At 37.1% G+C, this 17,130-nt stretch overlaps 1 protein-coding gene across 1 annotated transcript in view; it reads left to right on the plus strand.

The window, feature by feature from the left end:
- Window positions 1-17,130, plus strand: part of ANO3 (anoctamin 3) — a 355,086-nt gene that overhangs the window by 168,273 nt on the left and 169,683 nt on the right. The window contains exons 3-4 of the mRNA XM_069471200.1: window positions 15,460-15,654; window positions 16,701-16,772. Of these exons, the coding sequence (XP_069327301.1) occupies window positions 15,460-15,654; window positions 16,701-16,772 (267 nt within the window). The remainder of the gene's footprint in view (window positions 1-15,459; window positions 15,655-16,700; window positions 16,773-17,130) is intronic.

The raw sequence follows: 17,130 nt of genomic DNA on the forward strand, positions 1-17,130 counted from the left end.
TCAGCAGTGCTATGTCCTGGCTTGACACTATGTTGCCCATGGTGATCACAAAACCAGGAGGAGGAAATGAAGGGAACAATGCCTGTTTCAATCACACATATTTGCAAATTGTCATCCTATCATTCCTGAATCCCTTTCTCATAGGTGCTTCACTGAAGAAATTACTTCTAATTTTTTTAACTAGAAAGAAGAATTAGGTTATTTGTATGGTGTAATTGTAAACCCTAAGTAAAAAATATTTGAAGGGAATATTTCTATAAAATAATAGTGAAAAAATGTAGCTGGCTAATAATGGTAAATTAACTATTAGTAATACATAGATAAACAGTTAATAATAACATAATATTCAATGTTAACTACAGATCACATATCTTTAAAAGTGGACTAGCTTTTTAAAACACCATAGGGACAACATTTTCTCATCCTGCACGGATTGAAAAAAGTATCCGGAATCAATACTATGTTTTGTTTTCTTCTAACATAGTAAAATAATTTTTCCCATTCTTAAACTTTTGAATTTAATTTTTCAATTATAAAATACCAAACTGTGTTCAAAAGCAGATGTATAAATTTCTATCCTTTGGAATAGCATGGGAGAAACCCACAAGTAAAGAACAACAGCAGCAGGTGGCAAGAAGTGGGAAGTTCTATGGTTACAAATGTTCATGCTAGGCTAAAAATATAGAACAAGTTGTGCCCTGAGGCAGTCCTGCTTAGACTACTCATGGTGTGTTTGGGTTCAGATTCTACACATCAAGAAAATTACTTCTAGTTAAGTGATTGGTTTTACTAATAACAGTCTATGATTGGAAGAGATTGGACTGGATTTTTAATTTTTTAAAATGCCATCATAGACCTGTGAGATATTGTGGGAGTCTTCAGAAATTCCCCACTTCTGGGACAGGTTGTAATCCAGGTTTTCTTGCTGGGTCCAAATGCCATTTTCAAGCTCCTCAGAGTGGAACAGCCTGTAACTACAAACATTACAACTTTGAAGCTTGTCAGAAACATTGAAAGACTTTAAATGTTATATCCTAACTGAAACCCAAGATTTATTCTCATTGGGAATCCCTTTCCATGGGGCAGGCAAGGATGATCAAGTTCTATCTTACCCCTGTACACACACACACACACGCACACACACACGGCATGTTGAGTGTGATGTGAGAGGTAGCAATATGATTTTCACTACAATAACTGCAAGATATTCAAAGGTTTCCTTGTGGGTGGTTTTATAATATCCTGTGCATACCTTTATATTGGATTTTAACACTTTGTGTATCTTCTTCCTTTATAAGTGAGCACCATTTTATACCCAATACTGAGTTAAGGCCTGCCTTAGAAAAAGAACTCAGAAACTGTTTGGAATTATTGAATAGGCAGTTGAATAGCTGAATGAATAAAAATTAGTCTTGAAAAATAATAATTGGCACTTATTTTGTGTAACTGAATCACACACATTGTTAACTCATAGCAAATTATATCTGTTATTTTAAATATAAGCACAAGAAATACAGTTTGGTTATGGTGGGTAGACATTTCTTATTCATTTGTGCCAAGCACAACATGTTCATTTTTCATCAAAATATATTCCCCAGTATGCTAAGATCGTGGATATAAAATTATTATAGTTTCTGAGCTTTGCTTTAGTTCTGTGGTTTCTATATTCAGAACTTTCTGCTTAAAATTTATATGATATTTATACCAAGTGAAGCCTGATAATAAACTATCTAGGACTGAGTGCATGAGGAATCGTGAAGAAAACTAAAAAGATTAGGGGCTTTGATAATAACATGCATGAAAGTCATGAGGAAGGATAGACTGCAATGTATTTATATAACAGAAAAAAATCTGTTTGCCATGTAGTGAGAGAACAAGGCAGCTACTGTTGCAATCCAGATAAAGGATAAATATTGGCTACTATTCTTTGTTTAAGGAGTTATTTATCCTTTATTTCCTGCAAATTTATGTGTCTTGTCTATTTTTCTTGAATAATTGAATTTTCCATAATTCACAAAAAATTTTTAAACAATACCCACCTCATAAATGGGAAATGAAACTGTGAAAGGTTAAGAAATTTATTTATTCAGTGTCATAAATCTAGCAACTGGCAGAACTAAACTTTAAAATTATAGCTATTGTATTTCAGAACCTCTATTCTACCTCATAACTTTCATGCATGTTATTGTCTTTGCCTAAAAGCTGCCCCACAAACACATACACATAAAGACCTTTCTATATGTTAGGTTCCTTTTCATCTTTTTGGCCTAAACATATCATTTCTTCAGACAAAATAGTTCCTGACCACTTCTAAAATTAGGTTCATTATTCTCCATTATATAACACCACCTGTATTTTCATAGCATTTCAGACGATTTATATGTACATACATGTTTTAATTTTTTGGCAAATGTATGACTTTCTACTAGAATTGTAAGCCCCATGAGGGCAGGAATTATATGTCTACCTTGTCTACCACTGTATACCCACTGTCAGTGGAATGCCTGCAGAGAGCAATTGCCCAATTAATATCTGTTGAATGAATAGTTGAATTCAGGAATGTATCCAATGACAGAAAACACTGATGGCATTGGCATGCATAATTAAGTTAGCATCACCCATATTTTTAATAGTTTATAAAAAATGTCCACCAATGCAGTAGTCATCTTTTTGTCAGAGAACAATTGAAATTTTCACTTGCATTTAAATATTATGAAGAAAAAGGAAATATATAAGTTTTTTTTTTTTTTTTTGAAGCTACCTGCTGGAATCAGTGGATTAAGGTAGATAGTATTATTGTCAATATTATTATAGAGTGTTTGTGAAAGGCCATTTTTCAGGGGCTTAGGATCCCAGGGCCCAGGGCATGCCGAGAGCATTTTACCCTCAGTTCAATATCTTTACCATCAACTATATCACCATCTTCCACCTATGCACCTCCCCGACCCAAAAAATAAAATTTATTTTTCTTACTCATATGTTTTGCTAGAGTAAAACGCTGTTTTCAACCAGGGCCCAGAAATAGAAAGCTGACCACTTCATATACTACTATATCAGTGTTTCTTAAATAAAAGAAAGTATCAGACCACATTACAAAAGATTCATTGGCATAAAAACTTAGTAGGAGAGGTCTTTTCCATGCTATTCCTTGGATGTAGTATAGAAAATACCAGTTTGTCTTCAACTAAGGGGAACTGTAAGGTATTTTAGTAGTATTTCAGTGGACCTTGGGGAATTCCTCTTCAAAATAGCTTTTCTTTCCCTTGTCATTACAGAGTCCCAGCAAGCTAAGAAACTGAGTGTTATTCAATTCACAATTCTTTCCTGGCTCCCTTTCTAGTTCAAATTTTATTTGCTTGCTGAAATTAATGTAAAAATTAAAAATGCTTATTTCTATAAAACAGAAAGATAAAATCTCCACTCCTAGGTTTCTCTGAATTTCATGCATTCATCTATGTCTTATTTGGAAAGAAAATATTTCACAAATTGCCGTATTATTTCTGTTTCAAGATTCCCATTTCCCTCAAAGTGTATACACCTTACATCTCTTTTTGTTTTTATTTGAATTCATGTATTTGAAGAGTTCCTTAGACATTTGGAATTTATTCATTAAATGACTACAAAATTATATATAGCTAAAACTAATAAACCTGAATGATATGAGTGAAATGTAGCTAAATTTGTCTTAGGATAAATATTAATGACGGAAAGTATACCTTTTCTCAGTTTCATCTCTACCCACACCATGATGACCCTGATTCTACTCCATCTCAAAGGTGAAATTAAGATGAGTAACTGCAAGGCAAGAGTTTCCTTAATTGAATGCTATATGTATGCATACATTTGCTTTATCCATTTCACCTTTCAACTATTACATTTGAAATGTGCTTTCATATAGAGAATCAGCATGTTAGGTGGGTAAATAGGGAGGATTGTAGGAGCAGATAGGTCTGCAGCTGTGTTTCATCTGTATTTTTTCTTTAAAGGTATGGTATTTGCTAAGTGTTATTTATATTTCAGTGTCTGTGAACTTTGAGATGAATGATGGTGTTTTAGGAATTTTCACACTAATTTATAGGTGCTAGAAAATGCTTGGAATATAAATCCCCTTTCTGCTTATCTGTGTAACATAAGGTGAGTTACTTTTTCTCACTAATCTTGGTTTCCCCACAGCCAATAGAAATCACAAGGTAAGGGGAGGCAAGATGGTGGGCTAGAAGCAGTGTGCACATGTCCCTCTCAAGGAGAGGATGGAAAGTTGCAGGTGGATGCCCTCCAGATGGGCCTTCCTGAAAAGAGCATTGTGAATCATCAGAGAAGTGACAGGGGACATTCAGAGTGAAGGGGAAGGAGACGGGGCGATCCACTGGGAAAGATCGGAAGGTACCTGAGGGAAGCATCCACACATGGAGAAGGACAAGAGGAGAGAGCCCTGGGGCTCCACGTTCCCCCAACAGCCACTGCAGCCAGGCTGTGAGGGAGCCCCCCCCCACCACCACCACCTCAGACCTCCAGACTGATCAGGGATCTGCTTGGAGTCTACGCAGCAACACTGCACCAGAGAGCAGGCACAATAGGAACCTGAGTTACTGCAACTGTTGCCATTCTGAGAGCTGGACTTTGCTGCAGCCACCTCCATATCACCCCAGCCAGCCAGGGAGGAAGCAGGGAGAGAAGATGCTCTCACATGCCCCATGGTGGGGAGCCAAGCACCCTTCCTAGCACAGGGGATCTGAACAGATCGGGAGCCACAGATGGCACCTGAGAAGCCCTGCAGCAGCTGCCTCTGTAGGACCTGGGTAGGAGCAGAGCCCTGACTGCCCAGTGGTCCAGCCTCAGGCCTTGCCCCTGCAGTCCCCAAGCTGACACTTGGCCGTATAGCTCTGCACCCACAGTTCCTGTGCTGCTGCCACTACTCCACCCCCAAGGCTCCAGCCCTATTCCCAGGCACCACGGCTCCACCGCTGAGGTTCCAGCACTGCTGCTGGGCCTGTGGCCTGAGCTCCTAGGTTCCCTTGTTAGGCTCTTAGGCCCTGCCCCTGAGACTAGTGCTTCTACTAGGCCTTGTGGCCTGCCCCTGGGGCTCACACTGGCTGCCTGGTGGGAAACAGTCCCTGTAGCTCAATGTGCTGCCTGTGACCCCCTAGCCTCCAGCTGCCATTGCACCTGGACCCAGTTGGAGTCAACACCCCCAGCCCTGACACCCCAGCCACTGGCACCAGTGCAGGGAAGCCCAGGCAGAGCAATCTCCCACAACACCAGCCTCTCTGAGAGGGACTTGCCCAGCCCCCAATCTGAGCCTTCAAAAGCAGCCTGAGGAAAAATCCACCACCACACAGGAAGATCATTCAGCACAGGCTTGGACTGTGACAATCACAGGGGAATAGGACAACACAGATAAGCTGCATTACAGGCTCTCAGTGCATTCACCAATCTCCTGCCAGGTCAACCTTCCAGAATAGGTCACAAAAGCACCATCTGGGGACCTCTCTTTTTTCTCATTAAGTAGAAAGTTCTGAGTTCCCAGAAAAGGAGAGCAGGTGCACTGCAAACTTATCTGCCCTGAGCTGATAGAGGAGGTTTCAGATGAGAAGAAATAGCAAAGGAGACCTGGCAACATGAAAAAAAAAAAAAAGCTAGTTCAACACCCTCAAGAGATCACAATGAATCTACAGGAATGGACCTCAACCAAAAGGAAATTATGGAAATGTCAAAATGGAAATTAGAATATGGATGGCAAATAAGATGCATGAGATTGAATAGAAAGTTGAAAACCAACAAAAAGAAGCCAAAAAAAGGTTTCAGGTGATCAATGAAAAATATGAAAAAGTCACTTAGACAACATAGGAAAGAATATAACAGAGCTTAAAGAAATGGAAGAGTCATTTAGAGAATTTCAAAATACAGCAGAAAGTTTGAGCAACAGACTAGACCAAGCAGAAGAAAGAATTTTACAGCTCGAAGACAAGGCTCTCAAATAACCCAGTCAGCCAAAGATCAGAAAAAAAAATAAAGAAGAATGAAGAATCACTCAGATAACTATGTGACTATGTGAAGTGAACCAATATGTGAATTATAAATCTCCTTGAGAAAGAAGAAACAAAAGCAAAAAGCATGGAAAACTTACTTTAGGAAATTATTGAGGAAAACTTCCTTGATATCACCAGGGACTAAGATATCCAGATATAAGTAGGTCATTGAACACTGGGAAGATTCATAGCAAATAGACATCTCCGAGACACATAGTCATCAATTTGGCCAAAGTCAAAGTGAGGGAAAAAATTCTACAAGCCACAAGAAGAAAGAAACAACTAAACTACAAAGCAAAACTCATCAAGCTAATAGCAGACTTCTCAACTGAAACCTTACAGGCCAGAAGGGATTAGGGTCCCACTTTTAGACTTCATAAACAGAGCAAATGTCAACCAAGAATTCTGTATCCTCCAAAACTAAGTTTCATAAATGATGAAGAAATAAAGACTTTTCCAAACAAGCAAACACTAGGGGAATTTGTCACTTCTAGACCTGCCTTACAGGAAATACTCAGAACTGCATTATACATGGAATGACATAATAGATACCCACCAATGTAAGAACACCTGAAATTTAAAGGGAAATATAAATTAAAACCACAATGATATACCACCTTACCCCTGTCAGAATGGTCATTATTAAAAAGTCAAAAAACAATAGATGCTGGCTTGGATGCAGAGAGAAAGGAACACTTATACACTATTGGTGGGACAGCAAATTAGTAGTTTCCATAGAAAAACTATGGACATTCCTGAAAGAAATAAAAGTAGACCTCCCATTAGATCCAGTAATCCCACTACTGGGTATCTACCCAAAGGAAAAAAAGTCATTTTATCAAAAAGACACCTGCACATGAATGTTTATCATAGCACAATGCACAATTGCAAAGATGTGGAATCAGGCTAAGTGCTCATAAATTTATGAGTAGTACTCTATGGTGTGTATATGTACCACGCCATAAAAAAGAATGAATTAATGTTTTTTGCAGCAACTTGGATGGAACTGTAGATCATTATCCTAAGCAAAGTATCTCAGGCATGGAAAACCAAATACCACATGTACTCTTTAATAATTGGGAGCTAAGTGACAGGCACACACAGGCACAAAGTGATGTAACGGTCATTGAAAGTGGGGAGGGTAGGATGGAGAGATTGGTAAAAACTTATAGTGTTCAGTGAACTCTATTCTGGTGATGGGCACACTAAAAGCTCTTCACTTAAGCATTATACAAGGTATCCATGTAGCAAAAACATTTATTCCCCCTTAATATTTTGCAAATTAAAAAAATAAAGAAATGAAAATAAAAGAAAAAAATCACAATACCTACCTTGTAAGATTTATGGAAAATTAAATACACACATATCATATATAATGTATCATAAATAAAGTACTATATATACACACACATTAAGTATTATTGACTCAATAAGAGTTTCACAACACAGCTATAAAATAGCATAGTCACTTAAGCATTATAATTGGTTAGGAAATACATGAAAACATGCTTATGTGCTGTAAAATGAAAATTAAAACAATGAGGGTTTTTTTGTTTGTTTGTTAGCTTTTTATTTTGTCTACAATTAAACCAGCTGATACTATCTAGTGTTGGCCAAAGCATAAGGAAACAGATCCCATCTTGTGTTATTCATGGAAGTGTGAAAAGATAAAGCTTCTAGGGAAAGCAGTTTGGCATTATCTATCCAAATGATAAATATTCATGTCCTTCAACCCAGTAATTGTACATCTAAGTATTTCCTCTTAGAGAAATACTCAATGTGTGCAAAAAAAAGCATATGTGAGAATGCTCATAGCAGTATTCTTTTTAAAGTGAATTACTGAAAAATACCTAATATCCATTGACAGGGAATGGTCAAATAAATTATGGTTTGCCCATACTGTGGCATACTTTTTAGTATTTTGAAAAGTCTTGGTATTGGAAGTCCTAGCCAGAGCAATCAGACAAGAGAAGGAGATCAAGGACATCCAAATGGGGGCAGAAGAGATCAGCAGAATCAACATTGTTAAAATGTCTATACTGTCCAAAGTGATCTACAGATTCAATGCAATCCCTATTAAAATACCAACAGCATTTTTCACAGACCTAGAAAAAATATTTTATGCTTTGTATGGAACCATAGAAGACCTCGTATAGCCAAAGCAACCTTAAGCAAAAAGAACAAATTCAGAGACATTAATTTACCAGACTTCAAGCTATACTACAAGGCTATAGCAACCAAAACGGCATGGTATTGGCACAAGAACAGAGACATAGACCAATGGAACAGGACTGAGAACCCAGATATAAAACCATTCTCATATAGCCATCTGATCTTTGACAAAGCAGACAAAAACATACACTGGGAAAAAGAACCCCTATTCAATAAATGGTGCTGGGAATATTGGATAGCCACATGTAGAAGACTGAAACAGGTCTGTACCTCTCACCTCTCATAAAAATCAATTCACAATGGATAATAGACTTAAACCTTAGGCATGAAACCATGAGAATTCTAGAAGAAAATGTTGGAAAAATTCTTACAGGCATTGGCCTCGGGAAAGAATTTATGATTTTTGAAGAAGACCCCAAAAGCAATCACAGCAACAACAAAAATAAATAAATGGGACCTGATAAAATTAAAAAGCTTCTGCACAGCCAAGGAAACAATCATTAGAGCTAATAGACAACCTACAGAATGGGAGAAAATATTTGCATGCTATATATCTGATAAAGGGCTGATAACTAGAATCTATAAGGAACTCAAGCAAATCAGCAAGAAAATATGAAACAACCCCATTAAAAAGTAGGCAAAAGTCAAGAACAGGAACTTTTCAAAAGAAGATAGACTAATGGCCAATAAACATGAAAAAATGCTCAACATCTCTAATCATCAGGGAAATTCAAATCAAAACCACAATGAGATACCACTTAACTCCAGTGAGAATGGCTTTGGGGACTTATCAAAAAGTCCCCAAACGACAAATGTTGGCGTGGATGCGGAGAGATAGGAGCATTCATACTTTGCTGTTGGGACTGCAAACTAGTACAACCTCTATGGAAGGTAGTATGGAGATACCTCAAAGAACTAAGAATAGAACTACCATTTGATCCAGCAATCTCACTACTGGGTATCTACCCAAAGGATAAAAGACAGTTTATTAAAAAGACATCTGCACTTGAATGTTTACAGCAGCACAATTCCCAATTGCAAAGATGTGGAAACAACCCAAGTGCCCATCAAAATCTATGAGTGGATTAGTAAAATATGGTATATGTATACCCTGGAGTACTGCTCAGCCATAAAAAAAAAATGGTGAACTACCTACTGTATTATCCTGCATAGTGCTGGAGCCTGTTCTTCTGAGTGAAGTATCACAAGAATGGAAAAACAAATACCACATGTACTCACCATTAAATTGGTACTAATTGAGCAACACTAATGTGCATATATGGGTAGTATCACATTCATCGAGTGTCAGACAGGTGGGAGGGGTGGGCAAATTCATACCTAATGGATGCAGTGCACGCTGTCTGGGGGAATGGCATGCTTATAGCTCTGACTCAGATGGTGCAAAGGCAATTTATGTAACCAAAGTGTTAGTATCTGCATAATACTCTGAAATTAAAAGAAAAGAAAGAAAAGTCTGGGGTAGCTCTCCTTCCCTCCCTGCACAGTGGACACATGGCAACAGGAAGGGAGTGAGCTGCCCTGTTCCCTACACTGCCACTGCCACTGCCACTGCCAAGCCTGAAGTAATAGAGTGGAATGATGTTAAAAAAACACAAATGTGGTCACCTATCAGAGTCTGCATCCCAATATCAAGAAGCTGCAGACATCCTGGAGCTAGCATTGTGAAGAAGACTACATGAACTGTTGGATGTGAAAACTCTCACTTTTAAACTTTGGAGTATTATGATTTTTATTCTGTTCAGTCGTAGTACACAGACTTTACTGTCATTCAAATCTTCTGACATTGTTTGAAGTGAAGCAATCTATGAAGGTTAGCTGAAGAGATGAATGAAAGGAAATAATGTAACATCTAATTCTTTTTGCATAGCCCAAAGGGACCCTGTGCTGCTCTACTAGGGAAGAAACTTTGAGAAATGATGATTTGCTATAGTGTTTTAGCCTGTGAGAGTCTTTGGCACCTTCGTTGCTTCATTATGGGGTCACCTGTGGGTTGTTTAACCTGGGACAAATACCATTCTTTCAAGCAGTCCTACAGAACTGCAAGCAACAAGTTCAAGATCAGCATGAAATTGGAAGCACTGGACCCCCGGAACACCACATCCACCTGTATTGCCGAGTAAGTTGAATTAGCAGTTGCCTGCCTCTACCTGTACTTTGGTCACCGCAACAAGAATGACTTTGGCAGCTGTTTGATGTAGCTGAAATCTAGCCTGTTGGGAACTGTGAGAAGAATGTTGCTGCCAAAATAGAACCTCTTGTTTATGCTGGTCTGGGAAAATATAATACATTTTAAAGTGGTCAGGAAATAGCAGTCAGCATGTATAAATAGCTTATATGTGAAGAAAAACAGAAGATGAGAATAAAACCATTTCAATTACTGAAAATTCTGCCAAAGCCAATGACTAATCAGAGGAAAACTATTACACAACAACCCAACTAGAGTTAAACAAGTATTAGCAGATATAAAAAAATACTTTGAATCATAGATTATAAAAGTCAGGCTAGAAATGCACAATATACAAGAAAATGTGGAAATAGAATTGTCCAAACTCATGAAAAAAATTGAAGAAAGGCAAAATCATTTCAATTGAAGATTCGATTCCAAGGTGGCCAATAGGACAATAGATTCAACTAAAAATATAATAAAGGACATTGAGGAGCGAAACAAAAACAGCCAAGAGAATAAAAATAAATATTAGAAGAGATTTAAAAAAGTACCAAAAAGGAACTATTAGACAGGACATAGTCAACAAAGATCCAACATGTATATGTATATGTGTGTATGCATGCATAGTTGGAGCCCCTAAAATATAAACAGAACAATGGAACAGAATTAACACTTAAACAATAAAACTTTCCAAAAATTAATGAAGACCCGAACCTATATATTGAAAGCACTTACCTTATTCCTGGGCAAATTGACATACTCTATTGAACTATTACACTCAAAAAATTCCTCTAAACTTCCAGGAAAAAAAAAGCCAAGCTTTTACAAAGGAAAGAAAGTCAGGTTTGCATGATATTTCTCAACACCAAAGTATAAAACAAGACAAAGTGGAGCTACATTTTCAAGAAATCCAAGGAAAGAACATGGAAGCAATAATTTTATATCTAGTCAAGCTGTTCTTTGGGTATTGAGATTATATTTAAGGAGTTTTCAATGTGTAAAAACTCAGGGAATACTGTAACTCCAAACCCTTCCTGAGGAATCAATTAGAGGAAGAGCTCCATCCAACTAAGAGATGATCAGTCTAAGACATAAACAAAAGTAGAAACAAGGGTAGAATAATATGTATCAGTGGGTCTGACGCAGAGGGAAACAACACAGTAATTTGGACACAGAAGGTTTAATGTAATTGTTAACTATAATAGAGGATTAAAGTAATTAGGAATTGACTAGTGAAAAGGAAAGAGAATTCTAAAGAATATAGCAATAGCAGACAGAAAGAGAAGCCACTACCCTGGGGCTGAGATAGAGCACCCAGGAAAGAACCTTTCCTCCCTTTCTTCCCCAGGAAGTGGACACAGCCATGGCTCACGGAATGACAGAGATGTTACTGTGGTGGCGTGTTGGTGACACTTGCCCTCTATGATGCTGAGGAAAGCTCTTTGTTGAGAGATGTTTCTCTGGAAGAAAATCTTATAAAATTTGACAAAATCCAAAACACTATTGAGCAAAAAATAATAAAAAGCTAGAAAGTGAGTAATGCATCCTTAACTTTAAAAAATATATATTTATACCTCTGTACTGAAGCCAACATTTTACTTTGTGGTTTAAAATAATACAGTAGATTATTTATAACTCCAATATAATGGAAGAGAAACTCCCATTTACATTAGCAGCCAAAGGGTTAGGTGGGAGACTACTAGATATGCAAAACTATATAAAGAATACTTTAAAATACCTGACCAAAAGCATGACCCATGTAAAAAAATCATAGAATCAACTTTGTCAAAATTAAGAACTTCTGCTCTTCAAAAAACAATGATAAGAGAATGAACGTATAGGCCACAGACTAGGAGAAAATATTTGCCTCTTACATAGCTGACAGCAATATTCCCCAAATTGATCTATAGATTCTATGTAATCTCTAACAAAATCTCACCTGCGTTTTTTGCAGAAATTACCAAGTTAATCCTAAAATTCATATAGAAATACAAGAGACCAGAACAGCCGAAGCACTCTTGAAAAAGGAAAAACAAAGGTGGAGGACTCACATTTCCTGATTTCAAAACTTAATACAAAGCTGCAGTACTCAAGACATTGTTGTTTTTCCATAAGGATAAACATATAGATTAGTGGATTAGGATTCAAACTCCAGAAATGAACCCATCAGTCTATGGTCAATTGATTTTTGACAAGGGCACCATGACAATTGAATGGGATGTTCAACAACTGGTGAAAGAACAACTGGATATTCACATGCGAAAGAATGAAGTTGGACCCTACCTCCATACCATATACAAAAATTAACTCAAAGTGGATTATAGACCTAAATGTAAGCACTAAAACTGTAAAACTCCTAGAAGAAAACAAAGGAGTAAATTTTCATGACGTTGTATTAGATGATTTCTTAAATATGGCACCAAAAGCACAAACGACAAAAGAAAAAAATAGATAAATTGAGGTTTATCAAAATTAAAAGCTGTAGTACTTCCAAGGGTACCATTATGAAATTAAAACAATCCACACATTAGTAGAAAATAGACAAATCCATAGAGGCAAGAAGTAGGTTAGTGGTTTTCAGAGACCAAGCTGAAGAGGGAATAGGGAGTGGCTACTAATAGGTATGTAGGTTTTTTCTGGAGGGGTGATGAAAATGTTTTAAAATTAGAATGATGTTTGTACAACTGTGAATATACTAAAAATTACTGAATTATGTATTTAAAGGAGAAAATTTGATGGCATGTGAGTTATATCTCAGCAAAGCTGCCTTTTAACTAAAAAAAATCTGGGATATATTTATATGGAGTGAAATTAAAAAGTATCTAAGACATACTAAGTGAGCAAATATGTAATGTGATGCACTGTATAATCCCATTTTTGTTAGAAAATTATTTCTATACATGCTTATATATGTGAATACATAGACAAAGATCAGTAAACTGATAACATTTGTTTCACTTAGAGAGGACATTGGAATTTAGGAATCAGAGTGAAAATAGACTTTTACTTTTTATTCTATTTACCTCTATAATTGAAAACCTTTTGCAGTGTGAATTTCTTTTTGTAATTTACTTGTGTAAAATAAATAGCCCAAAAAATGGATAAATAAATGTACCAGTTATAGAGCCTGACATGTAATACGCAGTTTGCATTAAGATGTTTCTTTGCCTTGTGCGGTATGAAGTCCAAAGTCAGCACTGAAGTGAGGTGATTTCTTGGTTTTATTCACATTATGCAAACAGCATACATATCCAATTGGTCAACTCAAGAGTCAATAAGAAACTTTTTAGGGAGTGATTCAGGATGAAGCAGCTTTATAATTAATAGTTTCCATCTATGCAGGTAAAATGAAATGGGGATTGTGATAACCATTTTTTATGAAAAACAACACTTTATAGCTCTAAATTCTGTAGAGATCTCATAGTTGACCTAGTTCCCTTGTTTAACAAGTGGGGCTGTACAGCTCTATTTTATAGACTTGCTGGAGACACTAAAGTTATTGAAAGAACTGAAAGTTATAAGTAAACATTCATTCCACAGACATTTTCTGAACACCACTCACTCGTGTGCCAGGCATTGGCAATGGGCAATGGAGACACAAAGAAGATAAGAGATAAGCCTGCCCTTAAGGAATGCACAGTGTCCTAGACATGGGCAGCCTACTCCCAAATTTCCATTCATCCAACAAATATTTGTTGAGGGTCTCCAAGGAACCAAGCTATTTTAGACACAGTTCTAGACACTATTCTAGACAATGCAGTAGACAAAACAACAAAAATCAGTGCCAGCATGGAGCTTGAATTCCAGGGAGATATACAGGAATAAACAAACTAAATAAGTAAAATATATGGTATGAATGGGAATGAGTGTTAAGAAGAAAATAAGAGAGCGGTGATTTAGAAGCTAAATTTTTCACAAATGATAGGAAAGAATCTGGCATTAGTAAATGAAAATGACAGCAATAAGGAACAGTAGAAGAATAGCTTAATGACAGAGATTTGAAAACTTCTTTTTAGAAAGGAGAGATGAAAAAGAATGAACTGAAACAGGCAATTAGGATCAAGGAGGATATCTACTTTGTCTCAAGCCAGTTTGACCTGAGGCTGTGGAAAGAAAAGAGCCTCCCCTGGAAATGGGTGAAAGAGAAGCAGTGTCATTGGCGAGGGATGTAGGGCAGTGCTGGGTTTGGGTGAGATTATGCAGGGAAATGGATTATCCCCAGAAAAAGCTGAAGAAGATACTAAGTGGGTTTTCTGATGTTTAATGCGAGTTCCCAGGGATGTACTGTAATAGTCTGGGTGGGAGATGTCAGAAATGGCAGTGTGCAGAGACGTTGAGGATTAGAGTTCTGGGGATGAGGATTGACCTGGGATTGACATAACAGGGAGAGATGAAGGTGGATGGAAATGGAAGGGGTGCCATTGTGTTCCGGAGTGCACTGTGTATGGGGGCTTCTGCTTATGGAGCCCCAGTCCAGTTAAGGGGCATTGTTATTCCTAGCAGATGAGCTTCTGCATGAGGGGAGTGACTCTTACACTGAACAGAGGAGTGCTTCTCTCTTGATCCCTGCTTGCTGGTCAGTTTTTGTAATATACTATGCTCTTTCCAGCCTCCAGATCCACTATTAGTACATTGTGTGTTCAAGGAGGTGGAGGGTAGAGAAAGAAGTGCTCCATTTCGTAATAGTAATTTGAATACTTACGCATTAGGTTTTGTTTTATGTTTATGCTTGAAAACCTAAATGCTGTTAGATATGTAAAGACAATTCAAATCATTATGGTCATAATTCCCCAAATGAACTTAAACTTCAGTTTCTTTTCTCACAGAATCTTTAGAAAGAATGGTGAAAGCTCAAACTCGGAAGGGAGGTGTTTATTTCTCATAACTATTGGACAAAAATTTCAAACACTTTCCATGACAAAATACCAGCAAAACTAATTCAATTAGTTCTAATATGTAGGGTACTTTTCAGGAGTACTTTCCTGAAACGGCCATTACAAGAATTAAAATATTTTGTTGACCTCTGCTGATTATTTCTTATTGCTAATATGCACCCTTTTGGATTTGCAGGTATGAATATAAGCAAGAGTGAAATAACAAAAGAAACTTCACTAAAACCTTCTCGGAGATCCCTGCCTTGCCTCGCCCAGAGCTACGCTTACTCAAAGAGCCTGAGCCAGTCTACCTCACTCTTCCAGTCAACTGAGAGTGACTCTCAGGCTCCCACTTCTATAACCTTAATCTCCGCTGACAAAGCAGAACAAGGTGAGCAGCAACTCTTGTTTTCTTGCTCAATGTACAAAGAGTAAGCATTTCCAAAACCTTCCTTCTCTCCTTTTTCGATTTGGCTAGCATTCACAGAGTTCTTCAGGAAGAAGGCTGGAATAGGAAGTACCTGTGCCAGTCCCCTGTCCCAGTCAGATGAAAGGCCATTTGTTGGCCAGATGTGTTTCATTCCTTCCTTGCCTTGAAGGTAACCAATCCCATGGAGTCTGGACCTAATGCTTGCTGCTTGCAGTGGAAGACAGACCCAGCTACGTGAATCACTGGTGCATTTGCCACTATTTACATCCCTTTTGTTAATGAGTCCCATGCCTGGTGAGAACTTATAACTAGTATTCAAGTAGAAAATGTCAGCCATAATAAACTCAGTTTAAAAACAAAATAAAACAAAGATTTTAACTACTGGCAAGAAAGCCATAAAGATGTGGTTGGACAAGTGTTGGCAACCAAATCTTGCCAAGCAAGCACTGAGATTTAGGTACACACCAGCTAGATGCCACATTAAATAAATTTTTGTGGCTGCCCTTCGACATTCTTCTACACACTTCTGCCCATCCGAGATACACCACTATGCCTTAGGCAATCCCATTTTACAACAGTCAAGAGTCCAAATATAACTATGTTTCTTGTCATACTGTGGATGGAGTTTGTTTTTATTTTCCCATCCTTCTCTAGCTTTTTTCTTATGAGGAGAATGTATTTTCTTATGATTCCTTAGGCTGGCTTCTTTTTCTGAATAACCTGAAAATACCAAAATTCTCTTTTTGATGCTATTGCAAAATCACTACATATTATAATCAGCTTATAGCCAGGTTCAGTGAGGAAACTGGCCAGTTGTTCAAGAGGAGGAAGGTATTAAAACATAACATAAATGTTTTTCCCTTATTGAAAGTGAAATTTTAAGTAACTAATTTAAACTCATTAACTTAAAATTTTTCTTCGTTTGGCAATCATTTGGACATCCATCACCATGGTTATTTTTCTGTTGCTTTTATTTCCTGAAACTAAAGTATCTTTTTTTTTTCCAGTTAACACTGAGGAAAATAAAAACGACTCTGTGCTCAAATGTTCTTTTGCTGACCTCAGTGATTTTTGCTTGGGTAAGTTGATTTCCAATATTTCCATTCTCCTTTTCTGCTCTTCAAAGCTAAGTTGTGTTCTTTAAACCTAAAAATTAAAAAAAAAACAGTTTGTGTTTGGCTTTAACTTGACAGGTCAGTATAATATTCTGAAGTAAAAAATGAGTAAGGTATTTATTGTACAGTTTGAAATTCAAATAATATAAGAGGATTTATAATGAGCAACAATCCCACAACCAAAAAAAAAAAGAACCATTTTTGCTGTAAGTCTTCTGAAAATTTCTTTCAATTCTCTATGAATAAGAACATTTATATTACTATTTCAAGGTTTATCAAATTTTGGCTCTCAGAATCTGGAACGTTAGTGACACTGAAAGAT

Source organism: Eulemur rufifrons, chromosome 6 (genome assembly GCF_041146395.1).
Source record: "Eulemur rufifrons isolate Redbay chromosome 6, OSU_ERuf_1, whole genome shotgun sequence".
In the NCBI taxonomy this organism is placed as follows: domain Eukaryota; kingdom Metazoa; phylum Chordata; class Mammalia; order Primates; family Lemuridae; genus Eulemur; species Eulemur rufifrons.